The sequence below is a fragment of the Nyctibius grandis genome, chromosome 11 (assembly GCF_013368605.1).
Source record: "Nyctibius grandis isolate bNycGra1 chromosome 11, bNycGra1.pri, whole genome shotgun sequence".
NCBI classification, from domain to species: domain Eukaryota; kingdom Metazoa; phylum Chordata; class Aves; order Nyctibiiformes; family Nyctibiidae; genus Nyctibius; species Nyctibius grandis.
The window spans coordinates 5,763,300-5,787,761 of NC_090668.1; the positions used below are offsets into that span (position 1 = coordinate 5,763,300).

Here is a 24,462-nt window from a genome sequence, read left to right on the forward strand (position 1 = left end):
CAGCATGTTGGTTTTTGCTGCCTAGAACGATACTGTTTCATCCCCAGCTTTATTGAGGTGTGCTGCGAGGGTTTTTGAGTGGTCTGAAAGTAAAATACCACATCGGTATTTCCTTCAGTCTCAGATGACAGCATGATTTTTAAGTACAATAGGTGTAATGTGATTATCTGCTACAACAAAAGCTTTCTGTATTTGGACACTGATTTCTGATTTCGTGATGATTGACCTCGTGTCCTGCACAGCGATGGTTTCGGTGCATGAATGTGAGTGTATGTTGGGTGTAGCTACACAAAGCAGTACATGTGCAGACTCTCATCTGCTAGAATAAGCTGAATATAATTGTTGATCAGACATAAGTTTCTTTTGAGTTGGTCTTTTTTGTATTTGGGGTGTATTCTGAAAAGCTTGCAGTATATACGGAAGTTATTTGTGTAAAATACTAAAAGAATTGGCTAAAAAAGTTAGGGTGATTGGAAGGCTTATTGGAGGAGCTTTTTATTTTCAAATTCTGTAATTCTCTGTTAATAAATTTAAAAAGAAGACTGTACTTGGAAATGGATTGGCTGTACAGAGTCCACAACTTTTGGTTTATCTGGAATATATAAAAGAATTGTGGCATGGAGAAAAGAGATTTTAGGACAACTCTTTGTAATTGAGAAGGCTGAAAGGGGGAGGAAAGGGAGAACTGAATTAAATACTCTTCTCCTACCAATATCCTCTGTGCTTAACTTCAGGTGTAGAATTCTGCAAGAGAGCTGAAAAGCATCCTGTCTGCTTTCCAAATACGTTGAGAGTTGAGATTGTGTCCCTGTTCTCAGGTAATGTCCTTCCCCTGGAGGCTATGTACCTTTGGGAATTTCAGTGGAGTCATGGCTCTACTGCCTGCTCTGCCTCTTAGGGAGAACTTAAGAACTACCTAAAGAAGGGGAAGTACCTCAATTACCACACTCCTCTGCGCTCGCCCTCTGCCAGTGGTTTTGGCAGTCTAGACGCTCCTCTCTCTGTCTTATTAAGCGATAGATGGTCTGGTCTTATTTCCTTCAAATGCCACCATGGAGGGCTCCTGCATATCCCAGTGAGATGGAAGAACCTTAGTTGTGCCTTGGGAATGACTTTCTCAGCAACCTCAAAATCTCTCCCCCCTCCTTTTTTTTTTTACACAAAACCAGCCTTTTTGACTTACACTTAGATCCTGATGGGTCACAGAATCGTTTTGGTTGGAAAGGACCTTTAAGATCATCGAGTCCAACCGTTACCCCAGCACTGCCAAGCCCACCACTAACCCATGTCCCTCAGCACCACATCTACACGGCTTTTAAATCCCTCCAGGGATGGGGACTCCACCACTGCCCTGGGCAGCCTGTTCCAGTGCTTGACAACCCTTTTGGTGAAGAAATTGTTTCTGATATCCAATCTAAACCTCCCCTGGCGCAACTTGAAGCCATTTCTTCTTGTCCTGTCGCTGTTACTTGGGAGAAGAGACTGACCCCCACCTGGCTACACCCTCCTTTCAGGTACTTGTAGAGAGCGATAAGGTCTCCCCTCAGCCTCCTTTTCTCCAGACTAAACACCCCCAGGTCCCTCAGCCGCTCCTCCTAAGACTTGTGCTCCAGACCCTTCACCAGCTTCGTTGCCCTCCTCTGGACTCGCTCCAGCACCTCAACGTCTTTCTTGCAGTGAGGGGCCCAAAACTGAACACAGGAGTTGAGGTGTGGCCTCACCAGTGCCGAGTACAGGGGGACGATCCCTGCCCTAGTCCTGCTGGCCACGCTAGTGCTGACACAAGCCAGGATACTGGGGGCCTTCTTGGCCACCTGGGCACACTGCTGGCTCATATTCAGCCGGCTGTCGACCAACACCCCCAGGTCCTTTTCCACCAGGCACTTTCCAGCCACTCTTCCCCAAGCCTGTAGCGGTGCACGAGGTTGTTGTGCCCCAAGTGCAGGACCCAACACTTGGCCTTGTTGAACCTCATACAGTGGCCTCGGCCCATCGATCCAACCTGTCCAGATCCCTCTGCAGAGCCTTCCTACCCTCAAGCAGATAATCTTGATAATCGAGCAGATAATCTCAATTACTAATATGCTCAATTGTAACAAAGCTCTTTCTTGTCATCGTTTTTACAGCATTATTTTGAGTGGTCTGCAGAAACCTTAGTAATGGATACATTTGGGTTTTCTTCGTGGAGGTGAAATGCTAGTGATGAGAGTGAAAAATTCAGGCAGGACCTGTAACCTGCCCTTTTCCAGTGTATCTGGCGTTACTCAGAGTTGCCATTTGGGGCCTGAAAAAAGAACAGGTGGTGATGAGTAAAAGGAGGTGTCTTTTGGGGAGGGAGGCAGATGGTTCCCTGTCACCCCTATGTGACAGGCATTTGACAAGCACCAAAAAAAAGAGGAGTTATTATTGAATGCTGTATAAAGAAAAATTGTAGACTGTAAACAAATATGGCACATTATTTAGATTTCAAAACATTATTTGAGTTGCACTGTATCACCTTCAAAATGCCAAAAAGTGTAGTGTGCCACATGATTTTTGTACTTTTATACTGCCAAAGTTAGTGTTTGCTGTTCTGTGCCATCCCTGGGAGTTGGACAAGTGAGATCTTGAAGTAGATGAATTTAATACGCTGCTGGTATCCAGCAGTGCACCATGTCGAGATTTTTTTTTTAGTAGAACTATCCATTTCTTTAAGTTTTTCATGAAAAATAGTTTATATCCAAGAAAGGATATCCTGCATGTGAATTAATATTATCAGCATGGGAAACAAGGAGGAGGAATTAGAAGTCTGCATGGAGTTGCAGAGCTGTGAGGCCTTTGGGATTGCAGAGACATCTCGGGATAGCTCTGAGGGATGGAGGCAGGCCCTTTGGGAAGGGGAGGGAGGCAAGGAAGGCAGTCATGCTGCATGCAGAGGGCTGACTCGGGTGCATGTTGCTTTGCCTTGGAGAGGGTGATGAACCAGCCAAGTGCTTACGCCTAAAGGTCAGAGGAGGGAAGGAGAACGTTGTCGTGTGTGTCTGCTAGAGACCAGCTAATCAAGGGGAGGAAGTATATGGTATATGGAGTCTTCTTCACACGACTGGAGATTGCAGGCCCTGGTATTTATGTGGGTTTTTTAACCATCCAGTATGTGCTTGGTGGTGTGGCAGGTAATATAGGAGGTTTCTGGAGGAGACTGAAGAGAATTTCTTGCATTGTATTTGTCTGACTGGATGCCAAATGGAGGTGGTGTGTTGGAACTGCTATCGAGGAACAAAAAAGGACTGATCAGAGATTCAAAGGTCAGAGCAGCCTTGGCAGCAGCTATCATGAGATGCTTGAATTTAGGCTTCTAAGAGAACTGAGCGAAACAAATAGCAGAATTACAGCCTTGGACTTAAGACAGGAGATTTTGACTTGTTCGGGGATCTTTTTGTCAGGTTCCCATGGGAGATTGTGTTGATGGGGAAGAGACAAACCATGTGATCCTGAAGGACAGTCTTCTCAAAGCACAAGAATGGTCTATTCCAAAGTGCAGGAATTTGAGCATGTGTGTCGAGGAGATGAGTAGGGCTAAAGAAGGAGCTCCTAACTGAGCTCAGACACAAAAAGAAAGTACATAGCAGTTGGAAGCAAAGGCAGAAAAGTGAGGGAGATTGCTTGGATGTGCAGGGATGGAACTAGGAAAGACAAAGCTCAGCTGGAGCTGGAACCATTTCAGGGGAGGTAATGGAGCAAATCCCCCTGGAAGCCATGTTATGGGTACATGAAAGAGATGGTGGTGACTGGGAAAATGCAGCATGGATCTACCAAAGGCAAATTGTGCCCAACTATCCCAGTAGCCTTCTGAGGTTAAATGGTTGGCCCTGTGGTCAACAGGAGAGGAGAGAAGATCCGTCCTAGCTAGCAGTATTCCCTGATTCACCAAAACTGTCAATCTGAGAGGTGTGGACGGACCCCATTTATCTCTTTGCGTATACCCTTAATGTAATAGTCACATTATGACCTTTTTGTGGTGTGCATTTCCCTGCTGATCTACTTATGGGAAACATAAATGTCTGGTGTTGGTGGCACGGTTTGCCATTACAAACCAAATTTGATTAAAGTATAACGCCACTTCAGTTGCACTGTATGATATCCTAATTCTGAGAGAGTTTTAAAGACATCATTTATTGACTTAAATTGCTGCTGTTGGGTAATTGAGTTCTGTCCAGGACCGTCGCTGCATGAATAATTCCATTTTATGTTGATACTTCTCTGCCAGAGTTTGGCCATGAGCTGTCTCAAGTCTGACGGCAGTGAAATGAGGTGGACACCTTTCCTTCTGCAGCCAAAGCCCTGAGAACTTTTCTGCTTGTGATTTTCCAGCTGGTTATGAATCCACTTTTGTAGTAACCTCATCTGGAACATATTTGCTTGGTTTTGAAAATGTCATGCAAGGCAATGTCAAAAGCCTTATTTAAATCAAGAGATGTGAAATACTCTGTGGTTTGCGTATCTGTAAATTCCATTTTTTTGTTGCAGGAGGTAAGTATGTTTTCTTTTTGACACATTTTGGCTTCTGCTGAAAGAAACCCAAAAACTGGCACTAACAGGCTCGTGCTCTGATTTGAAAAACTCAGTTCCACTTTTGGGTATTTTCCATATGTAAAAATTGACTTAACTTCTGCCCTTGGTCTGGTTCAAGCCCAGAGGCAGACAACTTGCATGCTACTTCGGAACCTATTTGGGATGATTTCACTGATAGCAAATGTCATCTCTCAGGCTCTCTCACATCTTACAGAGGTAATTTTTCAGAGTATTTTGTATGCAGTCACGTACTGTGAATTGAGAACGTTTAGTGTTGTTGTCAAGGTAATTCAGTAAATATTTTTCTCAATCCATGGAATTCTGTGGAATTGTCTGAAACGTGAAGAATATGCAGGGTATTGTGGATGAAATGTCAGAGCAATATGGAAAAAAAAAAAGTCCATTGAATAAGAGAGAAGGACTCTGTTGGGTATTTTTCCTGAAGACTCTTCTGTTTCCTCACTCAAACAGAAGTGTCTTCATGTTGTTTTTGTCTCACCCAATTTTATTGGTCTTAATGCAAGGAAAATCGGAAGGGATCCCTGTGGTTTACACGAGTGGCTTTCAGAAGTCTTCGTGTCCACCAGAGAAGAAATGATTTGTAGATAAAAACTGAATAGGAAGGCTGCAAACCCTTGCAGCCAAGAATTCAGATTTTCTGGAAGGAGGAAAAAGTACTCGAAAGAAATGAATCGTGGATCTCAGGGGAGCAGGAATCAGGTCTGTGCGAAGGGCACCCAGCTCTGCTGGGATCGAAAACCTCGTGAGATTTGAGAAATCCCATCTGGGCTCATATGGGGAGAAGATCCAAAAGTAGGAGGATGGAAAATCCACTACGATGGACAAGACTAGCAGGGGAATTTTCTCTCCCCTCAAGAAATCTCCCCACTTTTGCCTATCATACATCAACATATATCCGTGTGGGTTTCTTACTGAGCAGACTTAAGGCTTGTTTTCAGGTAAGCAACTAGTTGCCATATTAAAACATGATATTCATACAGTGTTTATCAGAGTTTAGGTCCAAAATTGTCTCTCAAATTTAGAAAAGAATACAGAAGGTTATGGGTCTGTGATATTCTAGATGATATATGCCATTTAAAATAGTTTGATTATTCGTGGCAATTACTATTTTATAAAACCCACGTCATTTCCCCATTCACCACTGTACACACACATAAGCTTTTCTGTGTGCACACACATATTCACAGGTATAAAAAGAATTTGCACACATAAATACTTATATTTTGAATGAAAGAGTTCTAGGACGCTGTAGATACTACAATACTACGAAAAACTCTAAAAGCAATGGATGTAACAGATAGGACCTCAGGACTGATTGCCGAATGAATTTTTAAAAAATAATGGCCGTGCTGGTGTTATAGGTAGGTGAAAGCTTTTCCAAACTTGCTGCCTCAATCAATAATATTGTGATACCGAAATGGCTTCATGTGGATGGTGGGGGAACAGCTTGTCAGTCTCATTTTGAAAGTTGTGTTTGAGAAACGTAAACAGCATCTGAAATCACAAACTGACTTTATAGTGTGTTTTGTAAAATGAAGCCAAACTCCGTTTTGTTACTGGTTGTGTACGCTTGATTGCTAATTCTCTGTAAACAGAACAGTATGTTCTCCTCTTTAATGCTGAAAACCTTTTTTTTTCATTTTAATATTGATTTTAATTTACATTACTTAGCTCGCCTTCTTCAGTGAAAGTCAGCATTTGTTTCTCATGGCTGTATGTATATTCAAAATTGCCAGAAAGCTGCTTTAATGCAGTTAGTTTCACTTCTTGACTCAACCCCTATTTAAAAAAGGACCTTTATTTATTCCTTCTTTATGGCTTATATATAGACTCATTGAGAAGTCGAACTGATTAAACTAAACCCCGCTAGATCTCAACCTTCTTGAATTTTAACTTTGTGAAATTGGGACCTAAACGGGTCTCATATTCCGCATTCAATAGACTATTCATGTTTAAAGTTGGCATGCGCTTGAAAGAAATGGCTCTAATTTAGATTAAATTAGTAATAGATTAATGTTTGCCAGCGCGCGGTGAATTGCAGGCAGGCATAACAAAATTGATAGGATGCTTTGATGGTGCTTATTAGTTTTCATTTCTTGTTTTATGACTGTATTTACAGTTGACTTGGCAAAGAAATTGGAAACGCCGTGAAGGTGCATGTCCCAGATTGTGCGCGCCGTGGCTTAAATTTAAGTCTGCTCAGTGCAAATATGGGTTACGGCGATTGCTGCTTATGCAGTTATTCTTTGAAACACTTGGATTGTGTCATCTGTTTAATTTTGGGTTTCATGAGGGAAATAAATGGTTAAAAGGTACTTGTGTTTAAATAATTATATGTCATATTGTAAAGAAGAAGGATATGTAAGGAATATTAGGTGGAGGCAGGGAAAGAACTTGTAGGAGCAAAAAGCTTCAATGTCTTTTGAGCGACATTCAACAGAGATTAATACGTATTTTCTACCCTTCACCTCGATTTAGTCTGTATTTATTGTACCACAGCAAAAGTGGAATGAGCTAGGATGTGTATACACTGGACGGCAACTGTGAGACAGGCTCAAAGGCTTGGAGTCCGTGTTTCTTATCGTCTCTTCTGGGTTATCCTGAATTCCCAGTAGAGCTCAGTCCGATAACTGAAGGTTTCTTGGCCACCAGAAAGGAAGATAAAAGCAAATAGACTTACTGTAATATCACTTACCGAATCCACCAATTTCATTTTCTCTTTATCCTCTTATATATTTTTATATTTTATATATATATATAAAATTCACAGAATCACAGAATCAACCAGGTTGGAAGAGCCCTCTGGGATCATCGAGTCCAACCATTGCCCTGACACCACCCTGTCAACTAGACCAGGGCACTAAGTGCCATGTCCAGGCTTTTCTTAAACCCCTCCAGAGATGGTGACTCCACCACCTCCCTGGGCAGCCCCTTCCAATGGCTAATGACCCTTGCTGAGAAGAAATGCTTCCTAATGTCCAACCTGAACCTCCCCTGGCGAAGCTTGAGGCTGTGTCCTCTTGTCCTATGGCTAGTTGCCCGGGAGAAGAGGCCGACTCCCACTTCACTACAACCTCCCTTCAGGTAGTTGTAGACTGCAATTATTATATATAATTGTTGTTTCTGTCAGCTTGGCTACTACCTTACTGGATAATACCTTCGTTATTACCAGGAACCAAGGCTGTGTGCAGCTCTGAAATGGTATTAAGCAAACGCGAGTGTGTTCGGTATGACCAGGTACAGTTGGTGAGTGACGGTTGATTGATTGTTCCTCTGCCTGTATACGGCTTCGAGTTATAGGTGAAAATAAAAATAATCATAGTGAAGAACATCAGCAGGATAGGATGCATTCAGTGTGTCTTGATGGGTGTTTGTCGTTGGTTTTGTTTATTTCTTGTTTAGATGAAGGGTATAACGGCAGGATTAGCTTTAGCTTGAGATCTGTCTCCACTACCGAAGGCATTTCTTCTGCCTTTGCTGTTCATAAACGGGGTTGTGAAGATTGACAGAAGTAGCCGTCATTTGTAATCGATCCCGGCCTCATGTGGTAAGGAAAAGATCAGATTTTGTCAGTCTCGCACCAGAGCGGGGAACAAACGTGTGGGTATGGACTTAATTGGTTGCTTAGATTTCCAGGTTGCTAAATTATACAGTAATATCAGAGACAGCTGAATGCCATGGGGAGGAAAAGGAAAAAAGATTAGGTTACAGGTTGTTTGCATATGGAACAGGATTCGCCCAGCTGAATCTCTGAAGCTGGGAGTAGACTCTTAATTCTGATGTTACATATTTTTCCAGCAGTCTTGACAAGATAACCTCAGTAGGCCTATGGGTTTTATACCATAAAGAAATCAAATAAATCTAACTAACAAATCTAAATTTCATTTTTAATAATGTGCATTCAGTATTGAAACTAGCTGCAAATTGTCCTTGTTCTCACTGCACTGGAGGTATTTTCTTGATTGTTTCCCCTCTCCTATCCTCTCTCTTCCCTCCCAAAAAGGACCTAATAATTGTGGAGCCAAAGACAAATGTATGCTGCATGGTTTTCCTGCTGACATAGTATTACTGAAGGTGCTAAAGGAAAAGGAGGAGAAAAAGTCGTACCTGGGTCTGCTTTTCTGAGCCCAAGTCACAGCTAATAGGGGCTATCGTGTCTCAGCAGTGGATGAAGAAGCACTTCCTCATATCTCATCTAAATCTCCCCTCTTTCAGTTTAAAACCGTTCCCCCTCGTCCTGTCACTCCATGCCCTTGTACAAAGCCCCTCTCCAGCTTTCCTGTAGCCCCTTCAGGTACTGGAAGGTGCTAGAAGGTCTCCCCGCAGCCTTCTCTTCTCCAGGCTGAACAGCCCCAGCTCTCTCAGCCTGTCTCCAGAGCAGAGGGGCTCCAGCCCTCTGAGCATCTCCGTGGCCTCCTCTGGACTCGCTCCAACAGCTCCGTGTCCTTCTTCTGTTGGTTCCCCCAGAGCTGGACACAGCACTGCAGGGGGGGTCTCCCGAGAGCGGAGCAGAGGGGCAGAATCCCCTCCCTCGCCCTGCTGGCCACGCTGCTGGGGATGCAGCCCAGGACACCGTTGGCTTTCTGGGCTGCCAGCACACGTTGCCGGCTCATGGTGAGCTGCTTGTCAGCCATCATCCCAAGTCCTTCTCCTCAGGGCTGCTCTCAATCCATTCTCTGCCCAGCCTGTGTTTGTGCTTGGGATTGCCCCGACCCACGTGCAGGACCTTGCACTTGGCCTTGCTGAACTTCATGTGTTCGCACAGGCCCAGCTCTCCAGCCTGTCCAGGTCCCTCTGGATGGCTTTATTTCAGTTTAGGCTTTTAGTGAGCAAAGAGAGCGAGCGAGCAATTCCCTGTGGTGTTCCTTTGAAAACGCATCCTTAAATCGTCAAGTCGCGTGGTTTGACCGTGGTACCAGTGGACCATCGAAGCGGTGATTTTGTCCTAAGCCTGGCTGGTTGTGATGGTTATTGTTAATTATTTGTAGCGCCGCTTCCAGAACTGACGGCGAGTGCGGCCCTGTCACCTTGGGTGTGCAAAGGGGGAGTGAAAACTGAGCAGCGCTGGGAAAAACCCGAGAGGTGAGCTGGAAGCGAATGAGTTCTTGGCAGAGTCCCAGCGCAGCTTCAGGCGGAGGGAGCAATCTTGTCTAACTCTTCAAATATGCAAATGGCTGCTGTACAAACGAACGCTTTCCAAAAATACACGGTGTTTTTATTAGCAACTATTCCAGAAAGAGCTTTGCCCAAATGGAGCACGTTTGCTTTTGAAATAGAAGTATTGCTTTCCTGTTATTATTAAAGCCAAATTACAACATATAGTTGCAGGCTCTGCTGTTCTGGAGAGATTTTTATTCTGCGTAAGAGTTCAATTTATTAATATTTGCATTAAGAGGATAACCTGTACATGGTTACATTTACATGCATTTTTGCTGCCTTAGGTTCTATACGTGTGTTTTGTTTAGGGTTTTTGACTCTTTTTTTCCTCAAGGAGTAGTCATTAAAAAAAAAAAAAACAACTTAAATCTTTTAAAAAAATGAAATATTTGCTACTGAATTTTTAAGATTGTTACATCCATCATTTTGCAATATGTAGTTACGGTTTGAATTTCTTTCCAATAACAAAATGTGTTTAAAAGTAGTTATAGCTTTAAACTCCCTGGGGATAGGCTAGAGATACATTTGGCTTTTTTCCTTCTTTTTTATAGCCTCAGTCTCATGACCAAAACACATGCAGGGCTTTTTTTTTTCTTTACATCCTCCCCTGGACCACCGGTATCTGATCTAAACTGCGGGGCTCCTGCTTGGGGCTAGAGGAGAGGCTGCCTTCCGCTGCGGGTAATGCGTCAGTAAGGTCCGTCACGCCTTTTTAATGGTTGTTTTATGAGACAGGGAATAAAAAAATCAAATTGTTTCCTCTACACCGAAGCATTTCATCGTGAAATGAAAATGGGAGGAGTGTTCTTTATCGAAAGGATTTTATGACTTCCTTTAAAAAACACGCTCATGGTCAGAGCGTGTTTATCGGTGTATTTATATAGTCCCAATTTATTCAATGGCTGTTTTACATTAGAGCCAAATGAGTGCTTAAAAATCATAATCAGCGTGTATTGGTTAGGCATTTGCTGGTATGTATTTTTGGTGAGTTTTTGCAAGTAGCATGCATTGACTGAAGAGTAAATAACAGTTCTCATTCCCAGTGGTAATGTAAATTAATCTAAGGCAATTAAAATTAAAAAAAAAAAGCAAGCATCTTTTCTGGCCTGCTTTAGGCAATAAATATCGGCATAGAGAAATAAGTAAGCAAGCATCTCCCTTTCGTTTTATAAACAAAATGAGGGTTGCTTTTGTTTGGGGGAGGATCTGTTCTTCCAGATGAGGGATTGCGTTTGGTTTTTGAAGTCTGCTAGAGACAGAGCTGATTCAGAGAGCTCTGTTGGGTTCTTGTCCTCAATCCTCCCGTCTTTGGGATGATCTAGGGAAACGCTCGTGTGGAAAAGTCAATAGTTGAAGAGGAGGATAATCACGTCCAGGTTTAGCTCCGTGAAGTGGCTTCCCCATAGGTCCAGGTGAGTGCCCACCTCCCAGGGTGGGAGTGGGAGACGCTCCGGTGGGAGCTGGGTGCTCCCCTTAGCCCGGCTCCGGCCTCCGACTGCCTCTCCTGGTGTCTGTTGTACCCTGCAATGCCCTCAGCTCTGTTGTAGCCTGCATGGAAAGCTGGATGCTCCTTTTTCTGGACTCACGAGGCGATTTGGCTTTGGAGTCTGGGCCATAAAGCCAATACAGGGCTTTATATATATGTAAGTACAGCTGGTTCTACAGCATGTGAGGGCAAGTGGGAGAGGGGAATCTCTTCTGTTCAGCAGACAGAAATTTCCAGACAGCCTCACCTCATTTTCCCATCAGTAAATGATTATGTAAAATAATCAAAAGTAGTTGAAATATTACAGAAGTTAAAGCGTTAGCTTTAATAAGACCAGTATAGAAAGGCATAGAAAAAGTGCCCAGGGTTGAAAATTGCTGGCAAGTTGGAGGTTTCTTTGGCCAGGTGGAGTGGTGGAACAGAGAGACACTGAGATTCTGTTGCCATGTGAACATGTAAAAATAAAAAAGTCCCTAGAAAGATACCATTATCTATTCTGCTATTTTTCTGTCTGTTTTGGTACCAGACGTCTTCTATGTGCAAAAGCTAATGGGTTTTCAGTTAATCACAGCAAATAATGTATAAAACAGTGCAACGGAAGACATCAAAACTGTGTATATTTTAATTTTGGAGCCTGTTGTCCCTGATTACATACAATACACCCCTGTTACACAGCCGTGCAAGGCATGAGGCAGTCTTGCTGGGGTCAGTTCCTCAGCAGATGTGCTTCATGTTTCTGACTGGTTAATGCAGTTTGAATTTGAGGTGTAATTTTGAGGTCAGTAGGCTTTATGTCCAGCTGGCCACGCTTGGGCTTTCTTGGAGGTGTTGGTCTGAATGTTCTCGTGGGTTTTCTTTTTGTGACAAACTTCCTTATAGAGCAAAATCACACACAAAGTTCTGCAGTTCGTTACCTCCCGAAGTGCAATTTTCTACACAGCTATTGAGATAATTCTGAATTTTCCCTGAAATACTAAATTTTGTGGTCCTTTTACGGTCAGGTCAAGCAGACGTAGATCTGTGTCTCACAGCTGGTGGTTGTCGTGATGAAATCCAGGAGACTCAGAAGGTGCACATTCGTTATATACAGCGGAAATTAATATAATACACTCTGTTTTCCATGTCTGTTTATTAACTTTTCCACTTTTACATGAAAGCGCCTCTTAGTAGAAGAATAGGAGTCCAGTAGATTTCTTTTAATTAGTTTTTCCAAGGGAAGGAAGTAATTCAGTTGTTACAACTGATTTATTAGACAAAGTACCAACTTCAGCACCGTGGCCATTTGTCCTTTAAGAACTTACTAGGGCCAGTTAACCTGTTCTTCTTTGATTATGGTATCAAACGGGGCTATTAGAATAACAGGGTGATGTCCCTTCTGTCATTAATTTATGAATTAAACATTTGAAGACGGACAACAATTTGATATGGGTAAAAACATGGGGGAAAAGAAAAAATACGAGATAAAGCAAATTTTTAAATGATAGTTGTATAGCATGGACTTACTCATTGTATTATTTCATACTTATTACCTTGTAAACAGTCACCTGTTTTGGTTTTTTTTTAAAATACTCTGAGGGAAAGTGTAAAAGAGAAAATCAGTGGGTTTTGACTAGGACTCTGAAGTATCACAGCCTCTTAGTCCTGATCAAAGTTAAATCAGAAGAAATGATATCATATAGCAAAGCTCAAATTTAGGAAAATGGTGCATGAGGTAAAAATAAGAAAAATCCTTTAAATTCTTTATTACCTTTCTGGAATCAGTTAAATAGCAATTTATGTTGAAAATATTATTTATTAGGTAAACAGTTTTATCCAAATAAACCAAGTCAAAATTAAACACATCAGTACCTCTGAGCTATGTTTTTCTTAAGCTATACAGTTAAAATATTCAGGGTATTTAGAGATCTGAATGTCTTGCATCACGTTTTTCCCAACAGATTTTTTGGCAAAACAGTAATTTGCTATTTTTAGTTGTAATATGTCTCTGCTGCTGAAATCAAAGATTTATTTACATTTAAAAGCTATAAAATCCCCTCTGAAGCCCTTATAAAGAGGACTTTTTCTTTGGCAATATTCCATATTAAGTGCTTTCTGATGCCTCAGATTCCTCGGTGTTCCCCGTGACTGTTTTCCCTTGGCCAGGTCTGTCGTGTTCTCTGCTTGAGACCTTATCTGTGTGTCCTCTGAGGGCGCATCTACGTGAAAGTTTTCATTTCTATCAGGAGAGCACCCTGGAATGAAATTTCCCACCCATCCCTGCTCCTCACCTATTGAATTGCATCTCAGAGTAGTCTTGGATCTGGTGCAAACTCAGTGTCTTTGGAATGAAACACAACTGGAAGATGCACTTTGGTCCCTGTCAGGTGTTCAGGGTAAGAGCTAGACCAAAGTGAAACCGATAGAGTCCATATTATGTGGGTGCTGGGCTCGCAGAAGCAGCTGGTTCACCCTCTGGTGCCTCTCCTCTGCCTTCCAATGTAGATGTAGCCTCAGCCACGGTTCAGAAGTCCCTGACGCTCTCGTTTGACAGGCCCTGTAACTGTGACTTTGCAAGCACTCAAGTATGGCCAAGAAGAGTCTGAATATGGCCAAGAATAGTTTGAATATGGCCAGGAACTAGTTCTTAAACTGTTAATGCATCTTAATTTCATAGATTTCAGTACTAACCTTCACGAGGTAGGTTGTAGCAGTGGCATACTTGTTACACACACGAGGTAGCCAAGGGGATTGGACTCGTCCCAGGTCATTCAGATAACAATGGCAAAGCTGAAAGCAGGTCACGTTCCTGTTGCGCTTTTCCTTTGTGTAGTAGATCTGATGGTATAATTGGAATGTTATTGCCCAAAGCAGGAGGAAGCCATGAATATGCCAATAATGTGCCACAGGAGGAAAAAAGGAGGAAAAAGGAAATCTAAACCGGAGGGGCTGGACAACGTGGAAAATATTTCTAGTCATTAGCTAACAAATAGAGCATTTCAATTACTAGTTGTCGGGTGTGGTGTGTTTGACAGAGTTGTTTTTAAAAGATCACATCAACATCCTGAAATGGTGATGATCAAATAGCACCAGACACACGTTCAAATTGTTTCTTATCTCGCCGCAGTGAATTACGCTGATAGCAGCGGGGGTCATTTTCCCGACACGATTAAAAGCCGGGCACCACGTTAGTGTATCAAACTGATAGACACCCGTAGCTTTTGCCTCTTAGACTTTACCAGCATAATGTTGGTAAAATTACAATATTGTGCTTTTGCCAGTGAAGGATTCAAGTTATGGAGGTCACTGATGGTTATTTGGTTGGTTGAGACCAGCTCCTTGTGGGTATTAGTGTGCTCCCCAGAACACGTTGATGAAATAGCTGCAGTAGGTGATGTCTGCTGAGAAGAACGAGCAGCTTGACAGAAGGGCCTTGAGCAGTTGGGAATCTAGACTTGCATCCCCACGTCTTCGTTCTGCACAGCAAAAGGAGCTGGGAACCTCACGGTTTGTGAAGCACAGGTCTGGGGGGAGAGAGAGAAGGGATCCTCTCTTACGCTGGCTCCCTAGGATGTGTGCTAGGGGTGTCTTAGCTGGAAGTCCTGGTGTTGCACCTGGGCAGCACAAATGCACAACGCTACGTGTTGGAATCCTGTATAAAACATATGTACCGTGGGTAAAAAGAATTCTGAGTGGGAAGTTAAGAAAATCCTACTTTTTTATTGATCTGCCTACCTCACCCTGTCGGTGGGTCGCTGGGTGTCCTGCAGGGCCTTGGATTTTAGCAGTTGAACGTTACCCCTATTTGTTGAGCAGTTCAGATGTTGTTCTGTTGCCCAGGTCGCTACATGAGCATTAGAAAAATCATTGTGCAAAGCAGAAAAAGGACTGCAATATTTTGCTTTGGTTTTAACTTATTTTCGTTAGCTTTTAACTTCGTTAGATGCAGACAGATAAATCAACCGACTTTCCTTGTCTATCGATCCACAATTGCAATTGCATTGCGACAGTTTTAATGTATCCTCTTAGCAACATTTATTTAACCTCGGTCTCCCCCTCTCAGCCCCCGACTGCAGTGGAGCCGCCGTTCAAGGAGTGATTCATTCTATGGCAGCTGCTTTGCTGAATGATTTCTTTCAAATGCTGTTCAGGACAACGTGCTGTATCTCGACTGTACGGCCTTTGTGCGAGGCCAGATTGAGCAGGGACTTTTTCTTGATCCCTTAGAAAAATACAAGCTCAGAAAAACTGATCTATCAGCAGTGGCTGAAGGGATAAATCTGTTCTCTATATGTCTGGCATGCAACAACGTCAATCTTTTTCCATGTTCTTAGCATGTCACTTGTTGAAGATGTATATTTTCTGGTTTTTTTTAAAATTAGATTAATGTGAAACTGTGTAGTGATAGGTCTGCAAAGACTATTCCAGCGTGTAGTTACTTTTTAAAAAGTGATGAAATACATGTTAGAAAGAAGAGACTCGTTTTGCATGTTACTTGTTACACCGTGCTTAAAAGCTGGAAGTAATAAAGCTGCTCCCTTATTGGCATTAAAACTAATTTCAGTGTAATTACTCATTAACACAGCTCTGCACTGCTGAGCACTCTGCTCACACGGCTGTGTACAAATCAGCTGGTAACGGCACTCGGGGCATTTTGAGGAGGAATAGGGAGAAAAAAAGAAAGGAAATAACCTAGTCTTCTAAATGCCTTCCACAGCCCTCACCTGTACCAAATTGCTGCCAAGCTGGTAGTTAATTGCAGCTTGCGGCCGGTGAGTTTTCTCGCCTCTCCATTGCTCACCTTCCTTGTACAATTTTACAAGTCCTTTGTGCTTTTATTTGGTTCACAGTTTTATTTTTCAGCCGCCGCCAGTTGTTTTTGTTGCGTTTGACCGCTCTACCTATAACGCTGTCGGAAGGAATAGTTCTGGGTCTGAGTTTTGTGCGAGGATAAATCTGGGTTTCTGCTCACCTAGGAAATCCTGGCGGCTCTCCCAGACTCTTCATGTGATGCCGGCAGGTTCGTCAAGCGCTGCGTGCAGATTGCTTAAGTAAACAATGGCTCTTTTTCATTATATAGGAAGACAAATACATGAGTGTGTGGGATGTGTTTGAGATGAAGCGGATGAATTTTGAAAATTCATCAGGGGAATATTTTTCCTTAGAGAAAGTTGAGCATTTTGTCTCAATTTAATTATTTAAAAAATATTTATATTACGTTTTAACTAAATAGAATTATTTTGAAATACAGGTAAGATGCAGCTTTTGCATCAAGAACATGTAATTTGAAGCAGATCGCCTGACAATATTACCGAGACACGTAAGAGGAACCAAAGTATTAACGTAAGGTGATGGAAGATGCGTGGGGCAACAGTTGGACTCGATGATCCCAGAGGTCTCTTCCAACCTGGTTGATTCTGTGATTCTGTGTTTGCATTTTGGGCTCTAAAAAGACAACGGCTGTACTGGAGAACGGCACTGTGGTGCTGCTCCTTGGAGTTTTGTTCTTTCTAAGTCCATACAGTAGAAATCCTTCTTGTTTCGTTTTCCTAGAGTTTGTTTTTAGAAGAGCTGCCCCACAGATTATTCCTCAAACTGATGTTTTTAAATATTATTAATGTAATTAGTTAATAAAAGGGTAGGAAATTAAAGCCCTCTGCAAGGGGAAGGTATTCAATTGAAGTGTAAAGGGAATAGAAATTTAAAATTTGAAGTGAAATGGATGTCAGTCAAGGACGGACTCTGGGAAAGACGCTGAAAACCACGGGCACCAAGGAGGTTTCTGCAGAGAACCGTACCTTGTTCCTCAGTGGCAACATGATGTGGAAGGAGTAAAGATAGGTGCAGTGAGTAAGGCTCTAGTCTGAGGGAACTCAAATTTAAACACGGGAGAAGCCTGGCTGATATAAGTGGGACCATAAGTGCGATGGTCCTCTGAGGCTCCTGCCAGCCCACTTCTCCAGGCTGGCAGGTCCCTCTCTCTGCCAGCGTATCTCCTGCTCCTCCCAGTCTGGTATAACCTGCAATCCCACTACAGATGCTCTCTGTCTCATCATCCAGGGCACTGATGAAGACACGAAACCCTCTCTGTCCCGGAATCAAGCCCTGGGTAACACCACTGCTTACCCAGGCTGCTGGCTAGCCTTCACCCCGTTCACCGCTGGCCTCCTGGGCCAGCCAGCTCTCCAACGCCCTGCCATCCACCCGTCCAGTCCAGATTTGGCTTTCCTAGTTCCCCCTCTGCGTGCCTGGATGGTGTTTCTGTGTTTTCTTTGGTTAGCCATTTTGGTCTCCATTTTTGCTTCCTTTACGCTTTGTGTGCTTAGGCTTGGCCAGGAGCTCCCTGTTCAGCCAAGCTGCCCTCTTCCCATGCCCGTTTGTTTTCTTGCGTGCAGGAAAATGGATCATTCTGGGGTTGTGAGCAGTTTGTCCCTGAAGATCAGTGAGCTCTCCTGATCTCAGTTGCCCGTACGGGCAGCCATCCATGGGATCGCACATGTCCTGTGGCCATGCTCAAGTTTCTCCTCCTGTAGGTCAGCATCTTGATTATGCCCAATGCCTTCCTCAGTTTCTTCAGGATCTTAAATTCTTCCATTTGGGGGTCATTTCAGCTAAGGAGGCCACTAACTATGAAGTCTCTGAACAAATTTCCTTTATTTACGAACAGCAAATGCAGGAGAGCATCTCTCCTGTTGGGTCATCCAGCAGTGGTGTCACAAAGCTCTCCACAATACACATTGGTGTTCACTGCTCTGAGAAACGGTGTTGGTTTAGATTGGAGTAAGACTCTAGTGGTAACTCTAAGTGCTGGTAACTTTAAAGCCTTTTCTGCCCCGAGATGCTGCTGTTTCCCCTTGGTATATTGTACTGTCCCATCAAACAAGGTCATGAAATACCCTGCACTGCATCGTCTGCAATGACAAGATTAGCCTTGGGGCACAGGGGCCCTGTCTGAGTCCAGAAGAAGAGCTAAAATGTGGTGCATTTCTGTAAGAAACCTAATTACGGGAACATAAAAATAGTTTAGATTTTGCAATGAATGTGAAATGAATTGTGTGGTCTGTTGATCGGGATGGGGGTGCTGGAGAATACTGAATTGTGATCTGTGGCTGTTACAGTGTGAAAAAGATAATTAAGAAGATATTTTTGTGTACTTGTCTTTCTGTGAGCTGTATTTTCAATACCAAAGTATGTATGTTCCTGGCTCTGGGAGTCTTGGAGAGTCCAGGTATTGAAGTAAAAAGTCTTGATTTTAGCATGGAAGCAAGAAGCATGTAATTGAAATGTAATTAAATTGGTGATTGTGTTTACACCAGTACGTGTTGGGAGAGTGAAACTTTCCCAGTTGACGGGATGGGCAGTACCTGAGAGAGGAGACAAAACACGACTGGGAGCTTCAGGAAAGGTGGAAGATGCGATGGAGTTGTAACGGGCACACCGGCATGTGGGAGGGAGGGAGGGCATCGCCAGTGTCCCCATGGAGCTGGGCCTCGTTTGTGGTGGGTGTTGGTCCTGAGGAACCTTGACACCCTTCTCTTTGTGGTGGTGTGAACAGTAGTGTTTCATGGGAAACAATGAAGGGTCTCATAGTTCTGCCCACATCCTTTCATTACATTGTGCAAGTCTGATAAAAGCAATTATTTTGTTCTTCAACCATTGTCAGTCACTGCCTAAGAAATAGAAATGAAAAAAACAAGAGTTCTGCCAGATCAAGACCTACGTGTGAGATGATGCTTTGGATGACGAGGGTTTTTTAGAATTTAAACTCGGGTTGTTGCTGAGGATAGACTCTCAGTGCAGCTGAGATGTTCTCAGTTTATCTGCCTGAAGGTACTCCCTGGGTTTGGTTGTTCAGATAACATTTTCTGGCTTAGTCTGGTTTTTTTTGTGTGCAGTTTTCTCCTTGTCTAACAAGTCCGCGTATTCTGCTAGTACATTAGGTGGAGATGCTGCAGCTCTCAACAAAAGCTGTACTAGTCCTGAACTCTTTCTGGGGAAAATGTGAGATATTTTAGTTAGTTTCCATAATTAGTAAGTAAATAAAGGTATTTGGCTGCAGAGATTCCTGTGTGGAAAAAGTCATTGGGTGGTTTAAGCTTGGTAAATACTTAAGAATCCAGAAAAAATCAGGGTATCCTGAGCTTTAGGGGTTTGCTACTAATTGTGCTTCCTGTAATACTCTGTGGTAATTGGGGTCCAGCTGCTCAGAATATTACTGTTAGATTTACTGGATGGATTGCTTTAATAGGATTTGGAGAACAGCTAGTTGTACGTTACAGCTCGCGCTGTTCACTTGCCAACCTTTTAATGCAATAATCCCGGCGATTTATCCGAGCTTTAAAGTCGAAATACAAGACGACGTCCATGACTTACCACAAAAAGTTGGTGAAGTCTTCGTGTAGCATGAAGCAAGAGTTGCTTGTGCTTACTAGTATCTTTGTAAAATGATGTAATATATGTTATGAGAGGGAGAAAAAGCATTGATGGAAAGAAAACAGTGACCTCAGTGACAGTTTAGGAAACTGCCATACCAAGTTGGTCACCATGTCTAGCAGTAGTAGAACCCAACCAACTCAGAAAGCGGTTACCATGTGAACTGACCTCAGCCTTTAATTGCACAACCGGGATGAGTTTGCGCTCTTAAATGAACGTTGTGTGTTCCGCCTGTCGCTTTTTATGACTGGGAGTAGGCTAAATTAATTCTGCATGTTAATGAACTAAAGTAGAAAATCGGGTCTGGGTGGACTTTTTAATAAATAATACAAGTTGGGGTTTTTTATTGGTAAACGTTTGGTGTTACATCTGGTTTACAAAGAAATGAAAGTATTATTTGCTGCTGGTATGTCCTCTTCTGAGGTCATGTTTTATCCCCAGTTTTCACCCTTCCCTCTCCCTTGCCACTTCCATTACGATGGAGATTTGGTCTGCTTGCTCGACAGTGACGTGTCCTTTAATATTTCCCATTAGTTTTCAGTAGTTACCTCTGCCTGCATGTCAGCCTTCAGTTTAATGGCCTTTTTTGTGTGTGTTCATTTTCTTTTGTTTCCCATCGTGGTTTTGTTTATTTCTTTTTGTGTTTTTTTTTCTCCCTGTTTTCTTTTTTTAAACCGTGGTGGTGTTTGCCCTTCATAATCCCCAATGTTTGCACATGACAAGATGTTGCCATCCCAACATTACCTCCCACTTCACTGACCAGTGCCACTAATGACCATCTAGCACCAGCTACAACCGGACCATTGCCTTCAGCCCCGCGGGACGTCGTGGCCACCCTCGTCTCCACTCGCTTCATCAGACTGACGTGGCGGACGCCTGTATCAGACCCTCAAGGAGACAACCTCACGTATTCAATCTTCTACACCAAGGAAGGTATAAACAGGTAAAGATCTCGATGTGTAAAATGGGTCGTGCTCTTTCATGCCTCTTCTTCACACTAGCTTTGCTTAGAAGAACCTTAAGTGTTTAATGCTCAAAGAGCATTGTTGACTGCAAAGAGTTGCTACCTGCTTTTAGCAGATTGCTTACAAACTAAGAACAAGCGTAGACTGTGACAGCTCTTGAGGAACACCGACACTGCTGTAAATGCCATCCGCAGCGGGCACAGAAACACTCTCCAGATAATCCATGTGCTGTTGAGAGCGAGCAGTCACTTCAGGCTTTAAAACCCTGTAAATGTAGTCTGATTCTGGAGAGAACCATGTGGTAGCTGTTGGTTACCTGTTGGTTCCCTCCTAGTTATCCCTGTAAATAGAAATGTCATGAATGTGAAGCATTCTTGACTTTTTGACCTATTATCCCAATGGTTTAGTTTTTCTTCCTGATAGGATCTACTGCTCAGAATTAAAGTTTCAAATGGTTGTGATAAGTTTGAAGAAGTTGGAGCTAACGATCCTTTTGAGCGATGCTTAATTAATTGCAAGTTAGCTTGCTTATCAGATTTATTACTCAAGAGAAGATGATCTGTCTACCTCCTGACTCAAGAAAGAGTCGTTTGAAGAGCACGTAGAGCACACTACTACTTACGGTGAATAGCCACTGTTAATTCCGTGGATAGACATCTTGTCCAGGCTCGTGATGACTAAGTGAGGCAATTAATAAAATTTCCTTTGCCTCACAAATGTTGTTTTCCTACCACTTCCTTCCTTTAGTAATTTTCATTCTTATTGGAGATATTTTAAGTGAGACAGGAAAAAAAGGTGAGATCTTGCCAGCCATTCTTGCTCTCACCTCTCCTCCTTCACATTCCGCGTTATAACCACTCTACCCGCTGGGTTTCTAGGAAGTAATTTGCTGGAGGTGGCTTCATGCCTCTCCCTGTAGTGGGTCTTGCTTTTGAGGAAACAAAATGCGTCCCCTTCCACTGCATACAAGAATACAGAAATCTAGAAAATACTCCTCTTGGGCCAAAAGCATGTGCAGAATGAAGGGTAAGAGGCATCTCATAATTTGTGGTGAATAAATTAGGAAATTACAGGACAATCTGCTGTTTCCACCCTCCGGGCTTGGGTTAAGGTAGTCCACAGAAGGTTTACACAGCAAAGTACTTAAGCCGGTGCTTATATGTAAGCAGGTGGTTTCACTGACTTCAATGAAATCTTTGGTTGCTTAAGTGTCCTTCTGGATCAGGGTTCAGAGCAGGCTCTGAAAGCCTTTTATTAGCACATATTCACTATTTTCTCAACTGCACCACTCTTTTGCTTTTGGGAAGTTTTCATTACACCTTACAAAGACAATTGGTATCACACATTTAACAGGTTGGTATGAAAATACTGTGGAATCCTGCCACTGAACCTGGATTTAGAGAATGAGAAAAATAAAATTAAAAAAAAAAAAGAAAAGGAAAGGAAGAAAGTTTTGTTTACCATTGTGGTGTTGGGCCTTGTGGAAACGTGGCTTATAAATAACCAAATAAAAAAATAGATGTGCGTGTCACACACACCCCTGAGGAGTGGGAAATCAGAACGTTTTGAAGTTGGATGTGCAACTCTCCTTTCTTAGCGTTGTAAACCACTACTTAAATGATTGCTTTGTAGGCCTTGAATTATATATGATCATATATCTCTGCAGTGGTTTTGAGTGCATATGTACCATCTCCTCATACCATTCTATTTTTTATCTACACGTACCATTTTCATTGCACGCGTTACTGGATCCGTTGAGTAACCGAAGCGTTGTCTCTTGCTTACATTTGAGCAGTGATCAAACCAGGTATTTGATTTATTTACCTTTTAAATCAGGCTTGTGCAAAATGAAACAAGCACGTGTAACGTGGAATGGCTTAGTGAGATACTCTCACATCTCCAAACCATCTCTAAAGGGCTGTAGAGTCATCTTCATACTGTGACTTGTAGGAGCACTGAAATCTCTCTGCAGCATACAAGGTGTGCGGTGTTGCTGCCTCAACCACCGCTGATTTATGTTCCTTTTATTTTTATCTGTTCAGTGAAAGGAGCCACACACAGAAACATGGTGAATCACAGAGTGTTCCTTAACTTTGCCCTTTGAAAGTATCGAGAGAATTGCAAGATGACTGGAACGTGGTTCCCCCCTGTTTTTTTATCTGATCAGATAAAAAAATACTGTCTTCCTTATAGATTATTTCGCCCTTGCATTAGGTATTCCAAATTTAAGGCAGTTCCCCTGAAAAGGGTAAGAAAATTCAAATGTGTTACCGGGAGGATAAAGGGAGCTTTAATTCTGTGAAACTCTGGACAATCACTCAGGCAGAAGAACTCCCAAACTTTCAAGATTTGGACAAAAAATAAAAGAAATAGGTAGCACATCGCTGCTACAAGATGGTAAATTGCACGTGCAAGATATTAAAATAATATTAAACCCCGGTTCAACGTAGCGTGCTTCAGGCACAGCAAATGGGGTTTAATTGTGTGTAATCACGCTGTCAGTGTCCTTCGGAGCTCAATGCTGGGCTCCACAGCTGACATGGCTGGCACAGACAATATTCACAGTTTAATAATCCCCTGAAGGTTGTTTTTTGTTATAACTTTCAACTTTACATTTCCAGATTAGCAGTTGTTTCTGGTTTGGAACCATAGGCTCTTTCCCTTAGGTCCTTGATAGGTATTTTAAACCTTAACTCTAGTTTACAAAAGTCTTGAATTGGGGATTAAACTGGAATGAGTTAGAATAGTCCTAATGTTCTGTCGGGTAATGTAGTTATTCCTATAGACCATCTGGTTTGGTACCTGTTATGCCTACCTAAACACAGCGGAGCTCGTAAAAGGTGCTCAAGCTCCCTACGAAAGGGCATAAATGAGAGATTCATGTAGCACTTAATTAGATTAATGGCAACGTATTTTTAACATACTGTTGCGAGGGAAGGCACAGTTCCTAGTTATTACTGAAATTTGCAATACTTTGACACATATTTTTCAGTAAGTGTTGTCTTTCCATTAAAATAATTTGATTTTTTTATAATTTTAAATAATAACCTTGGATTGCTAATTTTTTTTTCCTGGATAAAATCAGTGAGTGCATTTACACTTGAGGCAGAAAATGCAATATATTTTGCATGTCAATGGGAGATGAATATTATTCTACAGCTGTGAATCGGTTGGCACTTACTCTGGGTTTTCAAACACCATCATTGTATCTAAGACACATCTTAAAGGAAACTATCCATTTGAAAATGCATTTTCCAGCAAACATTTTGCACTAGTTATAACTGCAAAAGTGAGCGAGGGAAAATATTATCTTTATCCCTTCCCCCCTAGTTTCATTCTGGGGAGGGTGCGATTTTTCCTTAGCATGTGTCTTGCTTCTCTGTCAGGTTCTTTCTTGCAAAAAACTACTTTATAAACATTAAAAGAAGAAAAAGCTTTTGTAAACGCTTTAAATTCAAATATGCTATAGTGATGCTGCTCATTTAACGATGGAAATTTAAAAAAATCTGAACTGAATTAAGCTGTTTATGCAATGCCATTTTAGCTCAGCTTTTGTGAAGAAGAATATTCTAGAAAATGTGTTTAAACAGATCTTTAGTTACAGTAAGGGTATTGTTTCCCTCGGTATAGATACAGTGTAACAGTGCAGAAATCAAGGGGGATTTCAAAATGTTTTCGAGCAAGTTATGCTAAATCAACCATACTAGTTGTTTTAAAAAGAAATAAATAAAAAATGAAGATTTTTGGCATCATATTTCTGTGATATCAACTAAAGCATAATGGCTGGAAGGTAGGAAAGGAGGGACCGTGGAATAATTTTGCCTGGGCTTCTGCATTAAAAATGATTTAATAGCAGCTAATCACGGGGATGAG

At 42.3% G+C, this 24,462-nt stretch overlaps 1 protein-coding gene across 6 annotated transcripts in view; it reads left to right on the forward strand.

Moving 5' to 3' along the window:
* Positions 1-24,462, forward strand: part of NEO1 (neogenin 1) — a 197,787-nt gene that overhangs the window by 127,761 nt on the left and 45,564 nt on the right. For all 6 annotated transcript variants that reach the window (XM_068410464.1, XM_068410468.1, XM_068410465.1 and 3 more), the window contains exon 8: positions 20,348-20,567. In XM_068410464.1, the coding sequence (XP_068266565.1) occupies positions 20,348-20,567 (220 nt within the window). The remainder of the gene's footprint in view (positions 1-20,347; positions 20,568-24,462) is intronic.